General features: G+C 46.0%; 2 protein-coding genes across 6 annotated transcripts in view; one reads left to right on the top strand and one right to left on the bottom strand.

Moving 5' to 3' along the window:
• The window catches only part of LOC135913024 (lipopolysaccharide-induced tumor necrosis factor-alpha factor homolog), a 541,041-nt gene that overhangs the window by 105,142 nt on the left and 413,689 nt on the right, over positions 1-22,210 (bottom strand). The window lies entirely within an intron of this gene.
• The window catches only part of LOC139054989 (uncharacterized), a 44,028-nt gene that overhangs the window by 10,011 nt on the left and 11,807 nt on the right, over positions 1-22,210 (top strand). The window contains exons 2-3 of the mRNA XM_070532694.1: positions 4,523-4,674; positions 13,577-13,644. Of these exons, the coding sequence (XP_070388795.1) occupies positions 4,523-4,674; positions 13,577-13,644 (220 nt within the window). The remainder of the gene's footprint in view (positions 1-4,522; positions 4,675-13,576; positions 13,645-22,210) is intronic.

Genomic DNA, 22,210 nt, shown 5'->3' with positions numbered 1-22,210 from the left:
GGAGAGAGATTCGTGAGCACGAGCTTAAAATGAAAGAGTTGGAGACCCGAAATAGCTCGCCAGCGCCTAGTCTCACTTCTAACGTTCCAAGAATACGCGATCAACTTCCACCCTTTGTCGTCGGAGAGGATATGGCCAAATACCTCGTGAAATTTGAGCACGTGTGCGAACGGAATAGCATTGAACGATCCCTCTGGGCACAGAATCTGTTAGCGTTGCTTCCTGGGGAGGCATCAGACGTAATAACTTGCTTATCGAAAGAGGCGTTTGAGAGCTACAGTGATGTGAAGGAAGCGCTACTGCGGAAGTACAAATTGTCGCCCGAAGCTTTCCGGCAGAGGTTCCGGTATGCAAAAAAGGGTAAGGAGTCGAATGTTGACTTCGCGTTTCGTCTAAAAGCCGACTTGGTGGAATGGCTGAAGGGCGAAGAGGTTTACGACGACCGCGACAAAATTGTCGAATGCATCGCGTTGGAGCAGTTCTACCGTTGCATTGATGAGGATGTCCGGCTCTGGCTGCAAGATAGGCTAAAGGAGGTTAAGCTAAACAAGGCAGCAGAGTTAGCGGAAGAGTATTACACCCGCCGCAGCTTGCACAGCAAGGCGGTGCGCGTAGAAAAAGCAGATAGAAGAGATGGGTTTTACGGGAAGCCCGACGAACGGAAGGAAATCACGCGTCGCGAGTTTCGGGACGACGAGTCCCTTCCCAAAGAAACTGTAAGGGATGGACAGAATGCATCTCAGAATGATGACGATGGTCCGAAACAGCGAAACGAAATGACGCGTTCTTTTGAAAAACGGAGACCGTTAACCTGCTACAATTGCAAAAAGCAAGGGCACATCGCTGCAAGCTGCCCAGAGAGAATTGCTTTTGCAACGATACAGGAAACTCACAAAAACATACGTCTATTGGAGCCCTATGTGCAGGAAATTAAGGTAAACGGCAAGAAGTGCCGAGCACTGCGGGACTCTGCAGCAACTATGGACGTTGTTCACCCGTCTTTCGTCTTCTCGAGTGATTTTACGGGAGAGTGCGTTAGGATACGGCAAGTGGCCGAGAAGGAGAGTGTCTGTTTACCGATCGCAACGGTTAGCATTGAAGGAGAATTTGGGAAACTTAACACCGAAGCCGCTGTGTCAGCCGCCCTCCCGGAGCAATTTTCCTACCTCTTCTCAAATAGCTCGGAGCAGTTGCTGAGGGATCACGGCAAATCATTCTTTGCCGACGTGGCGTACATGGCCCCCACGCGATCCAAAGCGCGCCCGCTGTCGAGGGAACTTGACTTAGCGTCGGTGAGCGAACAGCGGTGCGGCACACGGACCGATCACGGTAACTTGAGTGGCGAGCAGTCACGGGAGAGGCAGAGCTCGGAGGCTGGCCTAGACGAGCGGGTCCTGGAAGTGAGTGGGAGTGACGCGTGCAGTGCTAGCCGCGATATAGACTCGACGCCGCAATTAGGCGACGCGGGCTCCACACTCGCTCCGGTTTCCGCCAGCCGGCAGGAGCAGGCTGCAGTTGAACGAAAAAGTCTGATTCGCGAGCAACAGGAAGGCGGTTCATTAGCCGATCTGAGGAATAGCGTCAAACGGGGAGTGGAAAAAAAGGGGGTTTCATTTGGCAAGGAACCTGGCTTATTGTACCGCCGCTACACGGATAAGCAGGGTCGCAAATATAAGCAGCTTCAGATTCCGCGAAAATATCGCCGGGAAAAATGAATGACCTCATTTGCTTCCTCAGTAGTATGTTTTCGGTCCAAAGCGATTTCAAGGGGACCATTCTATTTGTCATTATTATTGCTGATTATTAATTGTTTCTATTTTGTTATGTTGATGATTTGAAAACTGATTGTTTAAGCCTTGTGTGCTAGATCGTACACCTGCCTCTTGTTGCAGCGGGAAAAAAAAGGGGAAAACAATTTAGTTAGGTTGATTTGAATTATGGCCTTGTCTGGTGTTTGACGGGAGACAGAGGGCACTTGTTCGTGTTGGGTGTTGCCTTTTGCCGGTCGGTTTTGCAAGCTGCAGAACGACCAAGCGGGACCAGTGGCGAGAAGCAAGGTCTTAGGAACGACCCGAGCGGAGCTGGTCAAGGTGCCTTGGCGACGACGTGGTGAGCAGAGCTCCTGTCCTGGCGAGTCGGACCTGGGCACGTGAGGTTACCTGGCGTCCCGACACTGGACGTGAACTTGGACGAGCCTGACGAACGTGCGCGCCTGGCATCCGAGCCACGTGGAGGCAGCTCGTCTTCCCGGCGCCTTATCTGAGGGCGGGGATGCTGTTGTGCCATTACCACAAGCCCGGATCCCGAATCTGCAAGATGCAGAATCTATCCTGCGAGCGCCATAATTCTCCCTTCACAAGTCAAGATGCTGCGCCTTCGTGCGGGAGAAGCCTCGGCGGAGCAGCGTGTTTTGACGTGTCCGCGTGTGCCCGACGGCCCGGCGCCGCACCTCCCTTGCCTGGAGGTCACCGCGCGCGCGAACTTTGAACCGAGTGGCCAGCGCGGTCGCTGGTTGGACCCCTCGGACGACCGTCGTGTGCTGACTTTGTATTGGGCCGTTTGAGTGACAATGGGCCTCGGGGATTATAAAAGCAGCGACACGCCGCTCGAAAACAGGATCCGCCGACCCCACCTGGAGAGAGGGTCGCTCCCGACTGGGGTGAGATGTGTCACGCGTTTTCGCCGGACGCCGTCGTGCGAGAACAGTCGCGTTTGTGTGAGCTCTCGGCCCCAGTGCCGATCCGTTTATGTCCTGTATGATAACCTGTATATAATGTATAAAGTCCCTTTTGTTATTCTCATCGACGCCAGGCTCGGAGTCTTCGCTACCAACGCTCTGTCACGAAACGGGTGAAGAGCGCTACGGGACCACAAAGCCGTAATCGTGGTGCAGCGGTGCAAGTTCGTAACAGCAGCAGCAGCAGTAGCAGCAGACGGAGGACTTCCATCGGTCGTCTCGCTCATGGCTCAGAAAGAACTGGCAGATAATTTCGCAGTGGCGAACGGCAACGGCAATTTCGGCTCGGGCGGTGCACAGATACAGATCCGCCGCCACCGATCTGGCTCTCTGATTGCCACCGCACAGGGCGAACGGCAGCGGCAATTTCGGCTCGGGCGGTGCACATATACAGATCCGCCGCCACCGATCTGGCTCTCTGATTGCCACCGCACAGGGGTTGCATTGGAGGAGGAGCGAAGAAAGGAATTAAGTTCGAGCCGGCGCTTTGACAACCGGAGACTCGCAGGAAGAGGGGGAGGGGGGCGGCGTGTACACCCAGCGGCAAACGATGGGGGCAGACGCGCGCGCAGCAAGCGGACAACACGATAAAGGGAGGAGGGAAGAGATAGCAGCGACTGACTGATGCCGCTGACGCCGATAGTGAGTCAACCCCAGCTGCAGAGTTGGTTTCAGGGACGGCGCCGCCGATGCCGACACAAACAATATGATACCCTCGCTTCCGCAGCGCTAAGAACCAGGTCTAGCCGTGGGAAGGTGGTCACGTATTCGTCGACGTGCCGGGGCCTACGTGAAATAACCGGCGCGTCGGCAACTGAAGAGCACCCTATCCGCCACACAAGAACAGGGGGGGGGACCCTTTCCTCCTCTTTCTGCATGGCGGCGACGGTGTTCTATGCAGTCACGTTATCTTGACTCTCTAGCGGCGTCAGCGGCATCCAGCGGTATCAGTCGGTCGCTGCTAGCGCTGGGGGGATGAAAGGGGGGCGGAGCTGGTTACGAGGCCGACGACAACGCCGACGACGACGCGAAACCCAGGAACGGACGCCAAAGAGCTGCGCTCTAAAAAAAAAGAAAGAAAGAAAAGGAAACGGGAGAAGAAAGAAAGAAAAAAAAACGGGGTGGGGAGGTTACGCCAAGAAATCAAACTAAGTGTTGTTGCCTATAGCTTGAAGTTTAGCAAAGCGAATAGATTCTGAAGCTCCCTTTGAAAAGTTTATGCCTATTGGTTGCAATGTATTGAGCTTATGGATAAGGTATGATTCTCTGTATTTTATTTCTCGTTCAGAACGGAAATTCGACTGTAAGATGTAGACTTTAAGTTCAGCAAAGTTATGACCTGGTTGGTTGAAATGCTCGGCGACGGCTTTGGCAAGCTTTTTAGCTGTGTCGGCGCGATGTCCGTTTAATCTGACGTTCATTGCTTGCCCTGTTTCACCGATATATTGTTTCTCACAGCAGGAACATTCAAGCATATACGGTAATACAGCAGAACACACGGTGATACAGTGATACCTGCTATACGCCAGACCCAGATAATTTATGAGTACCCGCATGTAGGTTTGGCGCTGTGCATAAATTTCTCGGGAGCAGCTGGGGGCAACAACGCAGTTTCAGATCTGTAAGAATAAACATTTAGGCATTTTGAAAAGTCTGAATTACATTCACAAATTGTTCGGTGCACTGCATCTGCGTAGCTTCACTGCCATAAAATAGAGAATACTATTACTACTAGTACTACTAGATCCGGTTCAATGGCACATTTGTCTTCGCTTGATATTGCAGATGCTTGCCTTCTTCCCTTACGCCATTGCCGCGTTTGATGCGGATGACGATGGCGATCTGGACTGTGTGATGGTCGTGCGGCAAGATCTCGATCAGAACCGGAAGGCTGCTACCTACGTTCTTGTGCTGCCATCTTTGAATGGACGTCAAGCGTAAGTTCACATATGGAGCAAATGTCAAGCAGCTGCAATGGTTATGTGGTGGCTGTGCGTACACACACACACACACACACACACACACACACGCTATATATATATATATATATATATATATATATATATATATATATATATATATATATATATATATATATATATATATATGTATACAGGGTCTGTTCTGAAAGTACTGTCAGTAAGGCCATCGAAAATCAATTGTTGAATTTAACGTTACAAGTGTTTAAATATCTTCAAGATACTCTCCTCTTGCGTCGATGCATCGGCTTCAGCGAGACTTCCAGCTGTCGAATGCGTTGCGGTACTCCTCCGGAATGGCCTTTAATGCTGCGGTGCAAGCTGCTTTGATCCCATCCACTGTCCCAAAATGCTTGGCTTTCAGGGGTTTTTTGAGGCGTGGAAACAGAAAAAAGTCGGGGGGAACCAAGTATGGGCTGTACGGGGGCTGGGGGTCGTTGGCACCCCTGTTTTGACCGGGTAGTCGGTGACGATGAAGGCACTATGGGCCGGTGCCTTATCGTGGTGCAACTTCCACTTGTCTGCGATGTCCGGCCAGATGCGTTGAACCCTGCGTTTCAGTCTTTTGAGTACTTCCACATAAAATTTGGAGTTCACAGTGGTTCCAGGTTGCACAAGCTTCTGATGTACCTTTCCGTGGTAGTAAAAAAAAACCGATGAGGAGGATCTTGCTCTTTGACTTGCTCATCATGGCTTTCTTGTGACGAGGAGACGAGTATGTGTGCCGCTCCGATGATTGCCTTTTGTGTCTCCGGGTCTTATTCAAGTACCCAAGTCTCGTCACCTGTAATGACGTTGTCCAAAAATTTTCGATCACGTTTGCACATGTCGAGGTTTTCTTGGTACGTTTCAACGCCGCATTAGATTTGGTCGTCAGTGAGCACTTTTGGAACCATTTTTGCGCACGCCTTCCGCATGCCGATATCCTTTGTAACGATTTCATGAACTTGAGTTTTCGTAATCTTTAACATGTCGGCCATTAAACAAACACCTAATCGTCGGTCTGAGTGCAACAGTTCTCTCGCTGTCGTCACACTGTCAGCCGTGGTGGTTGTGGATGGCCGTACGGCGCGGTCCTTCTCGTCGACCTGTTCCCGGGCTTCCAAAATGGCCTTGTGCCACCGAAACACTTCCCGATCTCACAGGGAAAGTTCTTTGTAAGCAGGCTTGAGCATAGTAACAGTTCCCGCAGCAATCTTCGCAAGATCAATGCAAAACTTGGCCGCAAATCTTTGTCCTAACGAGCGCGGCATTTTCACTTGCACACGAATAAAAAACAACTCTCACAGACCGGCCCGTCCGACACTCTCCGAAGCACGGAGTACACTGAGTGACGGAGCGTTGCCTCCGACGTTGCGTTCCCACGTACAGTCACGTCACAACAAATTCACTGATATTGCTTGTAGGGCAGACCCTGTATATATATATATATATATATATATATATATATATATATATATATATATATATATATATATATATATATATATATATATATATATATATATATATATATATCCTTTGACAAAGGCTGGTCCACCGGCTGAGGCGTCAGTCACATATACTGTGCTTATTCAACGTACGTCGTACCCTTTTTCTTCATTTTACTACCGGGGACGGCGTGCTTTCCTCAGCCATAGCTATATATATATACAGTGTGTGCGTGTGTGTGTGCGTGTGTGCGTGTGTGTGTGTGTGCGTGCGTGCGTGTGCGTGTGCGTGCATGTGTGTGTGTGTGTGTGAGTGAGTATGTGTGAGCGAGTAAAATTGTGGGACAGATGCATTGTTAGATTCCACAACACGAAGTAGGCGAGTTTGAAAAAACACTTTTAAATATAACCGAATTGCAATACGTGAGAAAAACGACCACCTGCACACCGAGTGAATTACTGAGAATTTCCAATACTATTCAAATTGAAAAACGCAGGTGCAGTGGATTCTGTTCGGCCACAAAGCACTGGTATACTTTATTTTTGCATCTATTTTCCTTTTCAACTAAACTCCACTTCCACCATAAAGCTTGCAAGCGAGAATGAAAGAAAACGTACTCACATTTTGTGCACTACAAAATAACTAATAAAACAAAAGGATTCCAGCAACCAGATAAACGCAGTAGAGCTTAGTGTCCGGTGAAAGAACTCAGCGCAATAGTACAGCACCACACGTCATTTTAAAGGAATCGAAGCGTATCCATGCTGACCAAAGGATAAATTACTAAGCCTCCCTCGAGACAGACAATTCGCCGGGTGCCCAACTTCTGACATGATTATTGAAACAATCGTAGCTACTATGCTTAAGATAGTTCCTCCATGTGCTAATGAACTGCTGTGCCTGCAGAACAGCCGCTTTTCTGGTGCAATAGAATCATTCGGGAGAGTTTTCGCTTGCGTCAGCCTTTCTTCCTGTAGACCGCAAAAAGTTCTGTTGTCACCTATAGCATTCCAACGCAGCGAGTATGTGACAAACCTGAATCTTGAATTCTGGAACATGGTACAAACAAAAGAGGAAAACGATTTGTATTCTAAAACTTACATGTATGCAAAATCACTAATGTAAGCAAGCAATGAAATTAATTGTTTCTATTTGAATGTCGCAATAGCAACTGACAGCTTCGTCCCAAGGCGAAGTGGTAGCAGGGTATATCTTTGTGATGAAAGCCCCTCGGAACGCTGGCGTTATGAGAGGCGGTGCACTTGTTCCACCTCAAGTGTGCACGAGAAGAGGCCGAAGGAAATCTCTGTCTTTGCCTTTGCCCAAAGAAAATATTACACATATTTAGTTTCGTTATTGCTGTCTGTTTCGCTAAGAACCGCGTACGCACCATGGTGCCGTATGGACACACGCACACAGCGTGTCAACAGCAACGCTAATGTATGTACGCTAATGCATTCATGCCAGGAACGGATGTATTTTGATCACCGCACCGGGGAGCTTTGTACTCGTACCCTGGCTCCGGAAGAGCTGATCCAGTGGAGCGTGACCGAGCGTATACTAGACTCGGTCGCTTTTGCAAACAAACGCACTCCACATCTTGGGAGGCTTTGCAACCCTCGACGCGCAATCAGCGCATGCGCTGTCGATAGCAGGAGAGCACAATGGCGCCGACAACAATGAGTGCTCTTCGAGCGCCCGATTATTCCAGTCGCAATTATAAGGAAAAGGGAACCGACAGTGGACATAAAGACAAGTTGCAGCAATGTTAGCAAGCTGTATATTCGTCATATTTTATTCCCATTTCCTTAATATTTTTGCCTATCATTATTATAACAGTTATTTTCCCATGTATCCTTTTCGTGGCTTCAAAGCCGATAGACTTGATGTGGTTGCGTATACGTGCGGCTTTTCAGAACAGTCGGATCTGATAGGCCGCGGGGGTGAAACCTGCGTTAATTCAAAACTTTGATGACAACGAATTCATTGGCTTGCAAATGCATCTGCTTTTTATTCGCTATACAAACGAAAACTAAGAAAGGACAGCAGACTTGTGTGACGTTGCAAAAAACAACACAATTTCCTGCGAAGCTGGTGACATGGAGAAGCTGTAATTAAAATTTCAATTATCTGTAACTCAAGCACAAAATTAAAAATTTTGCCCTTGTGCGACTGACCCTTGTGAAACCTTTCCCGTATGCGATGCTCTCGGGAATTTGTGAAAGATCTTTGGAAGGATTTAATCCGCACACTTTTCACTCCACCAAAACATTCACTGATAGGTACCTGCTCGCGGAGCCTCTTATTTCTGAACGTTGATCTCGGTCGTGTTCATATTTCTCCCAAAACAGCTATGTCACTTCGTCGTTATTCGTAAAACACACGTATAGCTCTCCTGATTACTCGCATATATAATATTCTGATGAGGCCGTAATTAGACCACACACTTTGAACTGAGCCTGCACATTAACCACAAGCTATCATTAATTTAAAAAAATATGAGCATTATACGTTGCTTAGCTCACAGAGGATGCCTGGAAAACGTGTCCTAAGTATAAAAACAGGAAAACGACGACTCAGGAAATATTTGCAGTGCTTCTAGTTTTACCACTAAGATTAAATGTTCACCACGCATTGCACTGAGTATGAGACTCGATCATTACCACGAAATATAAGCTTAGTGTCACGTACAATTATCCCACGACATGTGGAAGCATAGCTTATCATGGTTGCATGAAACTTCGAACTCTTGATTAAGAATGTGTTTGGAAACTTCGCCCACTGATCTGCCATAGCGTTGTTTCCAGCTGCACACAATTTTATCTTGGCCCTGGGATAAATTCTACGCTGGTCCCAAGAGAGAGAAGTAAACATTCGACATATCACTTTGTAGTTTAGACCCTGAAAGAGCGTGGAGGCCATGTGGCAGCGACGCGGTTAGCCCATACTGCCAGCATGACTTGAAATTTTGGGTCATTCTGAGAGTGTATGATTAAGATGGTCCTAAAACACATTTATAACACTCCGTAGTGCTTGAAAACGTAACTTATTTCAAATGCCGCCAATTAATCATCCACTTTGAACTTTGTCTACCTATAACCTATAATGTGACCTATATTTTCACCAAATATAAACTTAGTGTAACGTAGAGCTTCCATGGAACACTGGAAAAGGCAGCATGAAATAGTTATGCAACACTTTCAAGCATTTCCTAAAAGTATCTATTACGGAGGCTGTGTTCGATACACGTGCATTCAACTTGGCAACCGAATGTTATGTTTGTTTCCGCAAAGCTTGCTAAATTTCATGCCTGGAATATTAGTGGTTATGCCAGGGCAGGGCAATAAACTTCACGCTACTTGTAAAATATAAACACAATGGTCCGGAGCACTTGCACACGTAATTTATTGCAGAAGACACAACTAACCCGCAGGCTTGGAAACTTGTGTTCACAATACCCATAACGTCGCCCTTACTTGTGAGAAATATAAATTACATGGCTTGTTTAATTCTCTTACTACACCGTGGAAACCAACTACAAACTTCGAATACCACTACACATAGAGAAAGAACGGTCTTTTTGTAATTGTTTGCAGCTCTCCCAAGTAAGCGACACATCATGACGTTTCGCCATTTATTATTGTTAACGCGTACCTTTTTCTAACTAAATTAAAGCTGTGACTTGAGCTGTTTCAGGACTATGGGAAACATTGCGGATGACGGCAGTAAGAGTATCTGGAATGCTTGAATAAGTAATTTTTCCTAAAGACTGTAAATAATTTATCCAGAATAAGCCATCATGGGGCCTTATAACATAAAACTACTCCAATGCGCTTTATTCGATTTCTTAACGTCTAATTTACCTAACTTCCAACGCAAGCATCAGGCTGTGACCCACATCGTTATCTGAACTGCCCAATCAAGCGTTCCCCTCGTTTAAAGGAGGTCGCTTTTGTTGGCTTTCAAAACGAATAACAATGCCTAGATTCAGCGGTTTTCTTATCTACTTGTCTGAGAAAAGGCGAGAAACCCGCCCAAGTGGAGAAGGCTTCGATAGGACCGAGCGAGCGTAGTTAGAATACATAACAGGATGAAAGAGCCGTGCCGAGTTCTGCGTTTGATCTCCTTCCCCTTACTTAGCTTGCGGTGGCTGGGCGAAAATTTCGGCGGCCTGCAACGAAAGGTTAGGAATGCCACCAAAGCGGATCGCCAGCGAAGAAGAGCTGGTACAGCGACGTCACAAACGTGCTGAAAGGGCCCGATATTGTTGCACGGCCAAGAAGAAAGCTTGATTATACGCAAATAAACCCATGCTCTCTGGCAGGTGCAAGCAGACAGTGCCTGAGCGATCGGAGGCCAGCCATCTTCTATTCCTTTCGGAACGGTGCAGTCTCCGGCTATTCAGATATAAATTCAGCCTTGTTCGGTATAATAATGCATTTTTAACGTGTACACGTAACTTTGGCGTGGTGAGTTTTCACTGTTTAGTGACGTCACGTGATAGACAGGCAAGGTGGGCGCCACCTGAAAACCTTCGACCAATAGCAGAGGGTTCATGGCGAAAAGGCCTCGAATGAAAATTGATTTTTCTTTCGTTTCGTCTAGTTTTGCATAATCATTCTGCACATGTCATATCAGATGTGCAGCTGTTGCGCTTTTCGTGATGTCGTGGTTTTACCAATCGCAGAGGCCTCATTGTAGAATTGGAATAGAAAAGTTTGGAATAGCTTTACGCTGTAGCGCCCACAGTTCGTGATTCAGAACATGTTTCCTACTACAACGAGCCGTAAATAACGCGTCTGACATACTTTACCGTAGAAGACCTGTAAAACCAAACATACACCTCGTATAAAGCATCATCATTTAGAGAAAACGAATGATCATTAATTATTTTCGAAGCCATAATTGATCTACCCAATTCAATCTTTTCGTAGGCGTTAAGCATATAGCCGTCACATTTTCTCTAAATATGAAATCTATGCCTATTTTGGTCCTCCCATGGAGGCGGGGAAACTTTGCAAGTATTTGAGACAACGCCTTTAAATGACCGAGAAAGAGATTTCAGTCATTTCCATTCAAAAATTTCGGCCTCGGTGGTATCAACGTATCCCAGCCCACAATTCATGAAACAAAGTAAATTTTAAAAATAAGCTTTGAACGTGTAGCCAGCAAATTTGTGAAGCAACGCTACATGTCCATGTGGAACGGTGCAACACAACCATTGTTCGGCAGAAACATCGAAAAAAGAAGATCAATAGTAGCCCTAACACTCTTCGCTTCGCTTTAGGACGTCATCAGCATCAAACAAATTGGGCATCTGGCTTCGTAATAATATTGTGCAATAAAAATATGTTGAATAGCAGCTGAATAAAAAAATGAGCAATGTAATTGTCAGTACTGATTTAACAGGTCATATTACGGTTTGCGAATTTGGCACCACCGGGGCTCAGTAGTTGTAAAATTGAGGTCAAGAGTAGTCAATTCGTTTTATTTCATGTTTACCCAAGCGCCTTCCAGAAGCACAATGGACTATCTTTGTTATTTTCGACATATTTACTCCTTTGTGAACGTTATTTGTTTGAAAAGGCATAAAAATCACGACTTTAAGGCGCATGTAGATTATTCATCAATAAAAACAAAGAAGACTGATTGAAATCGTGTGCGCTGCCTGTTCGATAAATAAAAAATAAACTGCAGATCGCCTCGAGGAGCTTGGCCTACGGGTATCAAGAACTCAGTGCGAACTTTGACTCAGATCAGGACTTCTCAGCACCTGCAATTCTTATTTGGTACAGTTGTTTCCTTGTTTGAAGATTACACGAGCCAGCCTTACGTGTTAAGGTAGAGATACGAAAATTGCATCCAAATTTGTCAGCCATTGCAATATAACATACAAGAAAAGCTGTACGTTTTGCAACGGATAGATCATGCGTTCATTCCCAACCTTTGAGGCCTGGCGGTGTCGTTTTCACATAATGTCCACAAATTGGCTAAAAACGGTGGAACCAAAATTTTTCTTTTCGTAGCATGCTTCGAAGAGCTTTGTAACACTAAATATGTGAAACAAGAAGATCTCTGGCTAAATGAAAAAGTTCAGGGCTAAGAGGGTCAAACCCTAATTAACACGCACATTTCAAAATTCGCCTGCATATTGAATATCAACGCGACCACAACAAAAGCTCTGCTGCAAGATGCTCCTACTCTTTTAGAAGATGCATCGAGGCAGCCTTCGCACGATGCGTGGTGACCCGGAGCCTCTTGTGATTATGCCTGGTGTACACAGCTTCGAGCAATCGCACGCGACGTACGAGGTAGAGGGCTTCGCGCGCAGGAGTTGAGAGGTTTGTATGAAAGCAATTTGCGGTAATTGTGTTTGCAGGAATGTGACAGCCGTGTACCACATGGCTGTCACATTCACGTAATGCACATCACGCACATCAAACGCACATCACGTAGTTGCATCATGCTGCCGTAGATTGAGGTGGAGTATTCGTGGAAATGACCAGGAGAGAGCACGAGGTGCGACAGGTGCGAGAGAGCACGAGAGGCGAGAGATATTTTTTTGGTGAGGGAGCACGAGATGCTCTCTCACAAACTTGCCACCGACGCCTTGGATGGAAATGGGTAGTTGGCGTCGAATACTCAAATTTAATGTCAAAGATCAAATGATTCAACTGAATCATTTGCTTACGCATGGTGTAGACGACACCATCCGTATTGTTCAGGGCAAGGAAAAAAGCAAAGCGCTCTTCCCAAGCATCATCCATGCGACCAAATCATAACGGATCGCAATAAGCGTATTTGCGATTGTAGTTGGAGTGCCAGAGCCAAATTATTATTTACTGTGTCATATAACTTGTACAAAGTATTAGCAAAACACACTTCAGTATTTATTAGGTTTAATGAACACGGAGTTCTTTCGAATGGAAGTTCCGGCATTAGAAGCATCCGTGAAGGCTGACGGCACATTTATCATTATTTAACGTTTCCTAAATACAGCACGAAGTTTCTGAGTGTTCTTTTATTACTAAACACTATCCTCGAAAGACTTTTTTCTTAAAACCGAAATTATGTACGGTTAAGAAAGGGGGCTCTGACTTCAGTATATTGTATAACAACCTCTGCTTCACTAGCTTAGGAAAAAGTGTGGGGACAAGCTGGCGTTTCTTGCCAGGTGCACATGGTATTGGCACAATATGTGCCGCGTGCCAAACACTTCGCAGAAGGCAGTAGATGCACGAAACATTCCTTGCGAATAATGAAAGGAGCGAAATGTACAACGGTGAAAGTGAGACAGACATATCAGTGTATTTGAGAAGCATGAATGATTGAGTGCTTCGAAAACAAAATAATTATGCTGAGCCTAAAACACACTTGGTTTCGTATTGCCTAAGAGATGCATGAGACGGAAATTTTCTATATCTTTCAGAGAGAACCTCACCTACTATTTAAAGGAAGGATCAACAACTGACAAGCTTGACTTCACGCTGGAGGACGGTAAATATGAAATGAGTAGTAACGTAAGACCACAAATGTTTTGCTTGAACTGGAGTCACTTGATAACGACGGAAACGCATCCTAATTGATACGATGTTTTTAATGGGCGGTGTGAAAGTATGCTTTACGTAAATATCAATATGTCTCGGCATTTGACTACATGGTTTGATGCGTCATCTGTTTTTGCGCAGCACTTGAGAGGATATAATTTTACAGCAAAGCTGTTGAGGGGAGCAGCGCAACAGTTTTCATACGGCGGTGTTGAAGACCGGCGGCGTCATGCGATGGCGTGATCCGCATCACGTGTCAATCAAATAACAGCCAGCAACGCAACCTGCTTCGCGACCCAGATTTGCTATGGAAAGTAATTATCAAGGGTTGAAAATACGGGCGACCTCGCGTATACCTCACACGAATAGACAGCAACTACCTTGCGAGTTTATCCGAGCAGGTAAACCGTAACTTCTGTTTCGCGCGTCGTGCTTTACCACCTCCCCGTTGAAGATTAGCTAGGACTAGCTTAAATCGACAAGTGTTCATTTATTTTTCGTCGTGTGTTGGCGTTTTGGCTACGAGCAGTTTTAGTGCGCCTCCGAACTTTGAACTCACCCCACCGTTACTGATTTTCAGGTTTTTAAAGTGAAGCTTTGTTGCCGATTTTGAGACCCTTTTTCATACGCATCTTGATCCTAACGTTGAATGCGTTTAACGGGATAGTGCTGCCATCTCGGAAGCATGAAGCAAAGTAGTTTGCCGTTTCAAGCATTGAGTTCAATACTGTCATTACTAGAGGTAGCTGCGGCACTATAGTGTCAGCGGTAGCTGCAAGCAGGGCAAATTAGCCACCATGGAAATAATGTTTATTACATGGATTTGAAAAAACTTTGTCATTTTGCGTCAAAGGAATTTCCGACTTCACATGTTCATCAGTACGGTGATATAGAAAACTTAATAAACGTTAAACGAGAAGAAAGGGGGTTAACCGAGGGCCCCGATTTTTATTAGTCATACTATAAGAAGCCAACAAACACTGACACCAAGGACAACATAGGGGAAATTACTTGTGCTTAAAGGGACACTAAAGTGAAAAGTGATTTGTTCTGCATCAGTAAATCACCGTTCTACAAAACCAAAAACACCACTCTTACAACGATAAGACGTTTGGTAAGCCAGAAAAAGCGCAAGAACGAAATGCGGGTGGCGACGCCTACTTGAGTTCCCGCACCTGGGGGCTGTGACGTTTTGGATTTTGATGGCATCTTCTAGGGCCTACTAATTATTTATAGCGGTACAGATTGGCTACATTGTGTTCTAAAGGAAGCAAATATTAAACATGCCAAGTTTCGGGAACCTTTATTCAGCCAACGCGGCCCAAATGCGAAAACAAACTTTGGAATCCCTGACGTCACGCTGACGTACCGGCGCTGGCGTTCCGGCGCGAAATTCAAATACTGATACTTGGACCTTCATTTTCTCATCTAATATTCAAACTATTTTCTTGAAATGACTGCCTGCAGGTTTCTCAAACAATGCTTTATTAGTCTAAACTGATTTATTGTTTCCCTTTAGTGTCCCTTTAATAAATTAAAATGAAGAAACGATAAATCAATGGAAATTAAAGTGGATGAAAAAAACTTGCTGCAGGTGGGAAGCGAACCGACAACCTTCGCATTTGGCGTGTAATGCTCTACTCTAATAAACGTTAATAACTCAATACTAATAAACTTATCTGACAGCATGATTCAAACATAGGATCTATGACGCAGAAGCCTGGTATATAAAGCATTAGGCCACGGACGCTTTTTTTTGTTTATTGTCCCATCTAAAAGTTTACTCATTATCAACACCCGTGTTCAGATAACAAGCGCGTGAAAGGCAAATGTAAAATTTTCGAGACGCTTAAGCTTCGTCTTTAAGAATGGAACGCGATAGCATTCAAAGATCTCAAAGCTTCCCGACAACTGCAGCTTATGTAACGGCAATGTTTACCGGGAAAAGTTTGCGGTGATCCCTGTGCACGAAATCGAGATTTCAGGTAGAAACGCGGCCTCTAGTGTGGGAGGATCTTCTGTTATTGTTTCGCACTTTTAACGTTTCAGTGTGAGAAGATTTAACATAAAATGTATGCGCTATCGGTGTTTTGTTTCATGACGTTTGCTTGTGGGCTGTCATTCTCAAAACTCTCAGGAATAACTTTGGAAAGAATGTAAGACAAGGTATGAGCACCTTTAGTGAATGAAGAACAACGCCGGCGCCGACGCCGGACGCCAACGCCGAATTTCCTGCGACATGTTAAGGGGGGGGATAGTACCCGGACAGACGGCTTTAAAGTTTTTGGCGAATATCTCATCTTCTACCCGCTACAAACAATTGCAAATTTGAGCAGCTATTTAAATGTGTATCTACATCTTCCATGTGAACATTCGAGTGAAAAGGTTGAGTAGTAGGAAATTTTAAAAAACATACATGAAACACTTTTGTACTTGGGACAATTGAAAAAGAACGATTCCTTCTAGAGCGACGGAAGCGCTCTCACATCATTCCTAGAACACAGAAACTTTTCTGAGCGAAAATAAATACTCTCATAATTGCTGTCCTCATACACATTTTTTATTTTACATTCTAACACGGCGGTTTCTGGATGAAGAAAGCTGTAAATAGTATGAAATGAAAAATTATGTTTTTAGTTCTATCTCGGCAGTGACCACTGACTGACTGACTGAAATTTCAAAGGAAAAGGTTGATTCAATGCAGAGAAAATGTTCATTATAGAAGTCGACACAGCATTTTCAGAAATCTTATGTACCATGTATGTACCAAATATAATGTATGACTACAGTTTCCAAGACATTTTTCCTCCGAACAGCAAGCGACTGGAACGACCTTCCCCATGAAATTGCAGCCATCACCTGCCCATCAAACTTCGTAGAAAAAGTTACATCCTACCTGTCATCATGAAAAAAAATATTTTACTTTCTCATGTTAGCCCACCCCTTACCTAAAACCCCCTACAGGGGCTCTTTAAAGAAATAATACTGAAATCAAATGAAAATAGAACCAATGTGTACATACGTGCTTCCCTTCAACGAGGCGTTTTTACGCTGACATGGATAACTGTAGATGCGGGACTGGGTAACGACCGCTATTGGAATAAACACTTTGCGCCACCTTGGAGCAATGGGTGTGGGCCACTCAGCCTGAGCTGGTCTCAAAGGAACCTCTTTTATGACCACTTCAGTCACTGTGCATGTGTTAGTAGGTGTGTGCCGCTTTTCAACGAAAGTCTTTGAAGAAAACGTGGGTAACTAGGTGTATGCCACCATTTTAATGACTACAAGAACCCTTAAATTTAACCGATGCTCAGCGGTATCCAACCCAGGTCACAAGGTTCCTCTCAAGGACAGCAGCCCTTTGCATTTACAGGCTGTGCCACAAATGCACTGGGTATATGTACAGCCTTTGAATCGGCGTCTTTCAGGCCAACGCTTAAGCAAGCTGCGCTATGAATGCACTGGGCATGCGCCGCTCTTCAATGAAAGTCTCGCCAACTTGGGTCACCGAGTATGTGCTACTCATTGTGTGGCAAGCGAGAGAAGAAATGTCAGCGTTCGCAGGTGGCGGCGCTGCGCTTCACGACAAGGAGGCAACATGCGGACTTTGCGGCCGCGCCGCTAGATGACGTAGCATGTCCACAAAGAAGCGCTTGAGTGGAGATCAGTTGGCTCGTACGCACCGGGGCGGCATGCAATTCGAATACCACCACAGGGTTCGTCACAGCGGCCCTAGATGACGCAGAGTGCTCCTAGGGCAGCGCGAAAGAAGAGTGTCGCTGCAGTACACCTCACCTACAGAACTCGTTTCGCAGAAGACATGACGTTTGCGGTTATATTGACTCAATGCTAATGCATTACCGTTGAGATTCATCGTGAGATTGGTTCTGACGACTTTATTTTGTTGCAATTAGCATTCGTTGAAAAGTTCACTAATTTGTGAGATTTGACTGTCTGTTAATTTGTCTCTTTGTATACGCCCAATCTCTTTCACACCAACTGGCCGAAGATAATTTCATGTGAAAATGCAGAAATCTCGTGTCGCCTGGTAGTCCGTGGTCTAAGGGAAGAACAATGGGCTGCTGTGCTCACGAAATGGAGTTAGAAACCTACCATGGCACCAACTTGTATCAGCGAGCGCGTGCGAATCGTTCGTTGAGAATCTCTGACGCCAGCTTGGGTCACTGGATACGTGCTACTGGGTGTAATGGGCATTCTAATGAGATTCGCTGATTCCAAATCAGGTCACCTGGAATGTGCTGCTGTTCAGTGAACCTCTTTGACACCAACCTGGCTCACTGGGTATGTGCCGTTCTACAGTAACAAAAAAACAAACTCCCGCAGAACCTATCTCAACGTAAATTTTGGCGCTCATATGAGGAGCACTGTAGCAATGCGGTGAACACCGCATCGCCCACGACGAAAGGCGTCATGCACAGGGCGTATGTGCCGCAGTGATGCACCGTGGTGCTTTCCACTGCACATGGTGCGCCACCTTACCGGGCCACATCGATGTGTGTGGATGACGTGTTTGCAAATATATCACATGATATACCCTGTGTGGCACATGCAAAGTGAGGTTCTGTGAAGAGTGTAACCTACACAGTGGCACACACCCAGCAACTCACGCTGGCCCGACGGTTGACTTCGCAACCAAATCGCTCAGCACAGCAGCTCGATGCACCGCTCATTAGGCCAAAGACTACGGAGGGGACCATGGTATACGAGAAGGCGCTCGGAGGTAGACGGATAGGCACTGGAAAGTGCGTGAAGTATCCTAAGAATGATAATTGCAATGAAAGCATTTAAAATGGCTACGTGTTGTACCTGGCGGTTCCTCAGAACAAAGCATGCTTCCCTGGTAGACATGTGGCTATCACGAGTGCTGATCACGCCTCATCGTTCACTCAAGGCTGGTCAGTATGCCTCACCCGAGACTTACGAACAGGTAGTCATGTTCCAGATCTTCGACTTTACGAGCTCCCAAAAATGGCAGCTCGCTTCAAGACAACAATGTCGCCCCCCCCCCCCCCCCGCCCTGATCATCACGAACAGGCCACTGATGGATGACCTGGTCATTGTCGTGAATTCCCGAAGAAAGCGTCGCCGGCAGGTTCAAATTTTCCACGTGGTTGCCTCGTATATTGCAATATTCGAGACAAGTGCGAGTGCTGCAAAAAAGTGGGGGTACTGCAAGAAAAGTGAGGGTATTGGAAAAAAGGTGGGAGCACTGCAAAAAGTGGGACGGTGGGGCCGGGATGAAATGTGAGCGATTTGGTGTTTGTGATTAGCCAGTGAATTTCTTCGACGAGGGAAAGAGGAAAAACGGAGTGAAAATCGGGTCGGGACGGCTGTGGAAAAGCAGACGCTCGGACATGCAAAGAGAATGTAGTTTGCTCCGAAAGTTGGAGCCGTGTTTGTAAAACTGAATCATGTACTTCTGAAAATAAACCTTTTTCTGTTCGCCTAAACATCGCTCGGAACCCTTCTTTCTCACGGCACCTGGAACGGCACCATCCATGGAACCTTCGTGGCTGCACGGACTCCCAACTTTGACAACAGCGGCTGGCAGCATATGGGATTGGTCGGCGTTGGCTACAACAGTGTGGTGAGTGCCACGTGCTTGTCTCTCTTTTTGCCAGACTCATGAGCGAAGGCAGTCGGTGATGATGTTCGGTGTTGTGAGTGATTTTTTCTCGCAGACGAAGAATATTCCGTCTCGCAGGCTGAATTACTAGTGGGGAAGAAACACAAGATGCACTGTAAGCATGGGCAAGTTCAGAATCCAAGAACTCGTCAAAAGTAATGAGCAGATGGGTATTTCGGTTGGCCCTGTGAAAGCAAAAACGGAGCAATTAGAGCTCTTGCAGAATGAGGAGAGGAGTTTGGAGGAGGCCGGTGAGGCCAGAAAAATTCGTTTGGAAAAAAGGAGTGCTGAGAAATTCGGCAATCTTCTGATGGCAGCGATAAGGACAGGCTAGATAGTGCTTCATGTTTGCTGTTCATGTCGCGAGAACTATCTCTAGTATAAAAAGGCAGATGCCAGGACTGTGTGTCTGTGTTTCCTGACGGGCACTGTTTTGAAAATTAATCTTCTTCAAATAGCGAATTTAACTTTTGAGAAAGGGTGAACTTTGAAGGCAAACAAATTCGCCATGAAGAAATTCGAAGTGTAGGACCTCCGTCTAATTAGCGAGGAGTTCGGCATTTCCGCCGACAACGCAAAAAAAAAGAAAGAAGCAGTTCTCTTCAACATGAACGCAGAAGACGTGACGGTCGAGGAAGCTGACAAAGCTTGAGAAACCACCGTCCTTCCAAGGAATTTTAAACCGAATACTTCAAATTAAACCCGAAACGTTCTAAGAAAAAGAGGGTGACGCACCCAAAGTAGATCAATAAACGAAGTCTCCCGCTTACGGTGTGCGCGCATAGGAGGCATGGAAAAGAGTTCTTTGTTTCAACTGCGGAGAAAACGGCCATATGGACAGCAACTCTGAGCAGCGGGTGGCATTTGCACAATTGAGGACTCCGAAAAGAGCCTGCAGCTCTTGAACCCGTGTATAGGACAGCTTTCAGTGAACAGCTAGGTGTGAACAGAAGCGGCAACTTCACCCACCCTGCCAGAGCAAGTCAACCATTCCTCTTCGATTAGGTCGGAGTAAACGCTGACAGAACGAGGAGAATCCTTCTCCCATATGGGAGCTTTCAGGGCAACAACAGGGGAGGAGACTCAGAGACTGATGGGTGTATCCCAGATTGAGCAGCGGTCAGATGACCATGGAACGATTCTCGAGACAGCTGCGTGCAGTGTCGAGTCAAACGTGTTAGTAGCCGGGAGCGAGTGGAAGGCGGCCGAGAGCGGTGATTTTCCCTGACAAGAAACGGGGCGCCCATTAGGCCATGTGTGTGTGGAAGAGGCAAATTCGGCCAGACTGCCAGAAAAAACTCACCTATGCCTTTTCGGATGGGTCAGGGCAGATCTCTGAAACCCGAGAGGGTAATGAAATTTCAAGTGCGTGCGCAAGGGTTGCCATACCGAAAAGGCGTAGACCCAAGATGAAAAAGACAGTTGAGGGTCGAGGCGTCTAGAATGAAATGTGCAAAGCGCCAAGGAGCCACAGGCAAAAGCGCGGAGGTCATGATCCAGCCGGAAGCTGTTAAAAAGCGAAGGAGAGTAAATCCCAAGCTTAGGCGTTTGCGCAGAACGGGGATCGGCCTGGCGCATACCACGAAAACGAGAGTTTCTCGGAGATTCAGGCGTAGTAACCGTCGCTTAACCGCATTGCGGAGATCTCATTGTAAGCAGAGGGACAAAGGGAAGCGTCCTATAGTCTGCTAGAAAAGCCGGTCGCTCGCAGAGGCAGAGAAAGGCAATTGCATAGCACACAGGGGACAGTGCGCGCGCGGGTGTGAAGGTACCGCTCTCCCAGTACTTGGAGGCTGCTGTCCTAAGGTTGCAGTTACGATGCGTCAGGCAAATTAGTGACGTTTGCCTCCTTCGCCACCACGCCTTGCGTAAATCCTGGAAGGCGCGAACCTCCCGAGTTCGTCTGAAAGATACGTTTGAGGCCCGAAAAGGAAATCAGGAAGACGCGTTGCGAAATGGTTTTGTTCTTTTTTATTCATTGTGTAGGAGATTAGTTGCGCGCTGAACATTTGACAAGCGTAAGAAATACCATAAAATTTGATAGGTTATTAGCAATTTCGGCTCAGGCTAGATCCGGAATTTCAAGTGGGAAATCTGTGTGACGATATGTGTAGCATTGTAAGGCAAACAGTGTCAGTGTTGCATACAGTTTGGAAGGTCACGCCCAGGTTGATAAGAAATGCTTACGGGAGATCATAAGGAGCCGCGCTTTTTCGGCAGGCGAGCTTTTTGGAGGTACGTTTTGTAGATTGAGCTCAGGAGCTTTCATTTCTTCACTGATATTACGTTTTTTTTGAAGGGTAACGTTTCAAGAGCTTTTGTTAGAAACAGGACATCGTTGGTCACTTCTGCTCGATGTATGGTAGATTTATTTTTTTCTGTAGTTTGATGCTTACTTTCGTGAAAGCGTGACAGCTGAGCGCTTGAGAAAAGAAGGTGCCTGTGTTTTGGTTTTGTTTAGTTACACGGAGATCTAGGCTGAAGATAAAGCTCTCAATGTAATTTTGATTGCGATTTGTTTTGAATAGTTCGCCCGATATTTTTGAACGTTTTTATTATTTGTCAGATTTGGTGATTTATTCTAATCACGCTGCATAGCACTATGTAAAGGGCTGTCACATAAAGACGGACACAGCTGAAATTGAGTGTAGCTTTAGAGTAGCACAATTTAGAAGTGCAGTAAAGGAAAGGCGGGATAATTCAGGCCTTCTGAGACAATTCAGGAAAGGGATAAGTTTTGGAGATGCTGTTCCCTTTTGTTTATTTCGCGAAATGGTAATATGTAATCATCATTGAGCTCTCTTATTCTAAGTGCTACGGATATGAATTAAGGACGTTTGTACCTTCGCCTTCCTGATCTGTGGAAGTT

This window comes from Dermacentor albipictus, chromosome 1 (genome assembly GCF_038994185.2).
Source record: "Dermacentor albipictus isolate Rhodes 1998 colony chromosome 1, USDA_Dalb.pri_finalv2, whole genome shotgun sequence".
Lineage (NCBI taxonomy): Eukaryota > Metazoa > Arthropoda > Arachnida > Ixodida > Ixodidae > Dermacentor > Dermacentor albipictus.
This window is presented reverse-complemented; position numbering and strand designations above follow the sequence as displayed.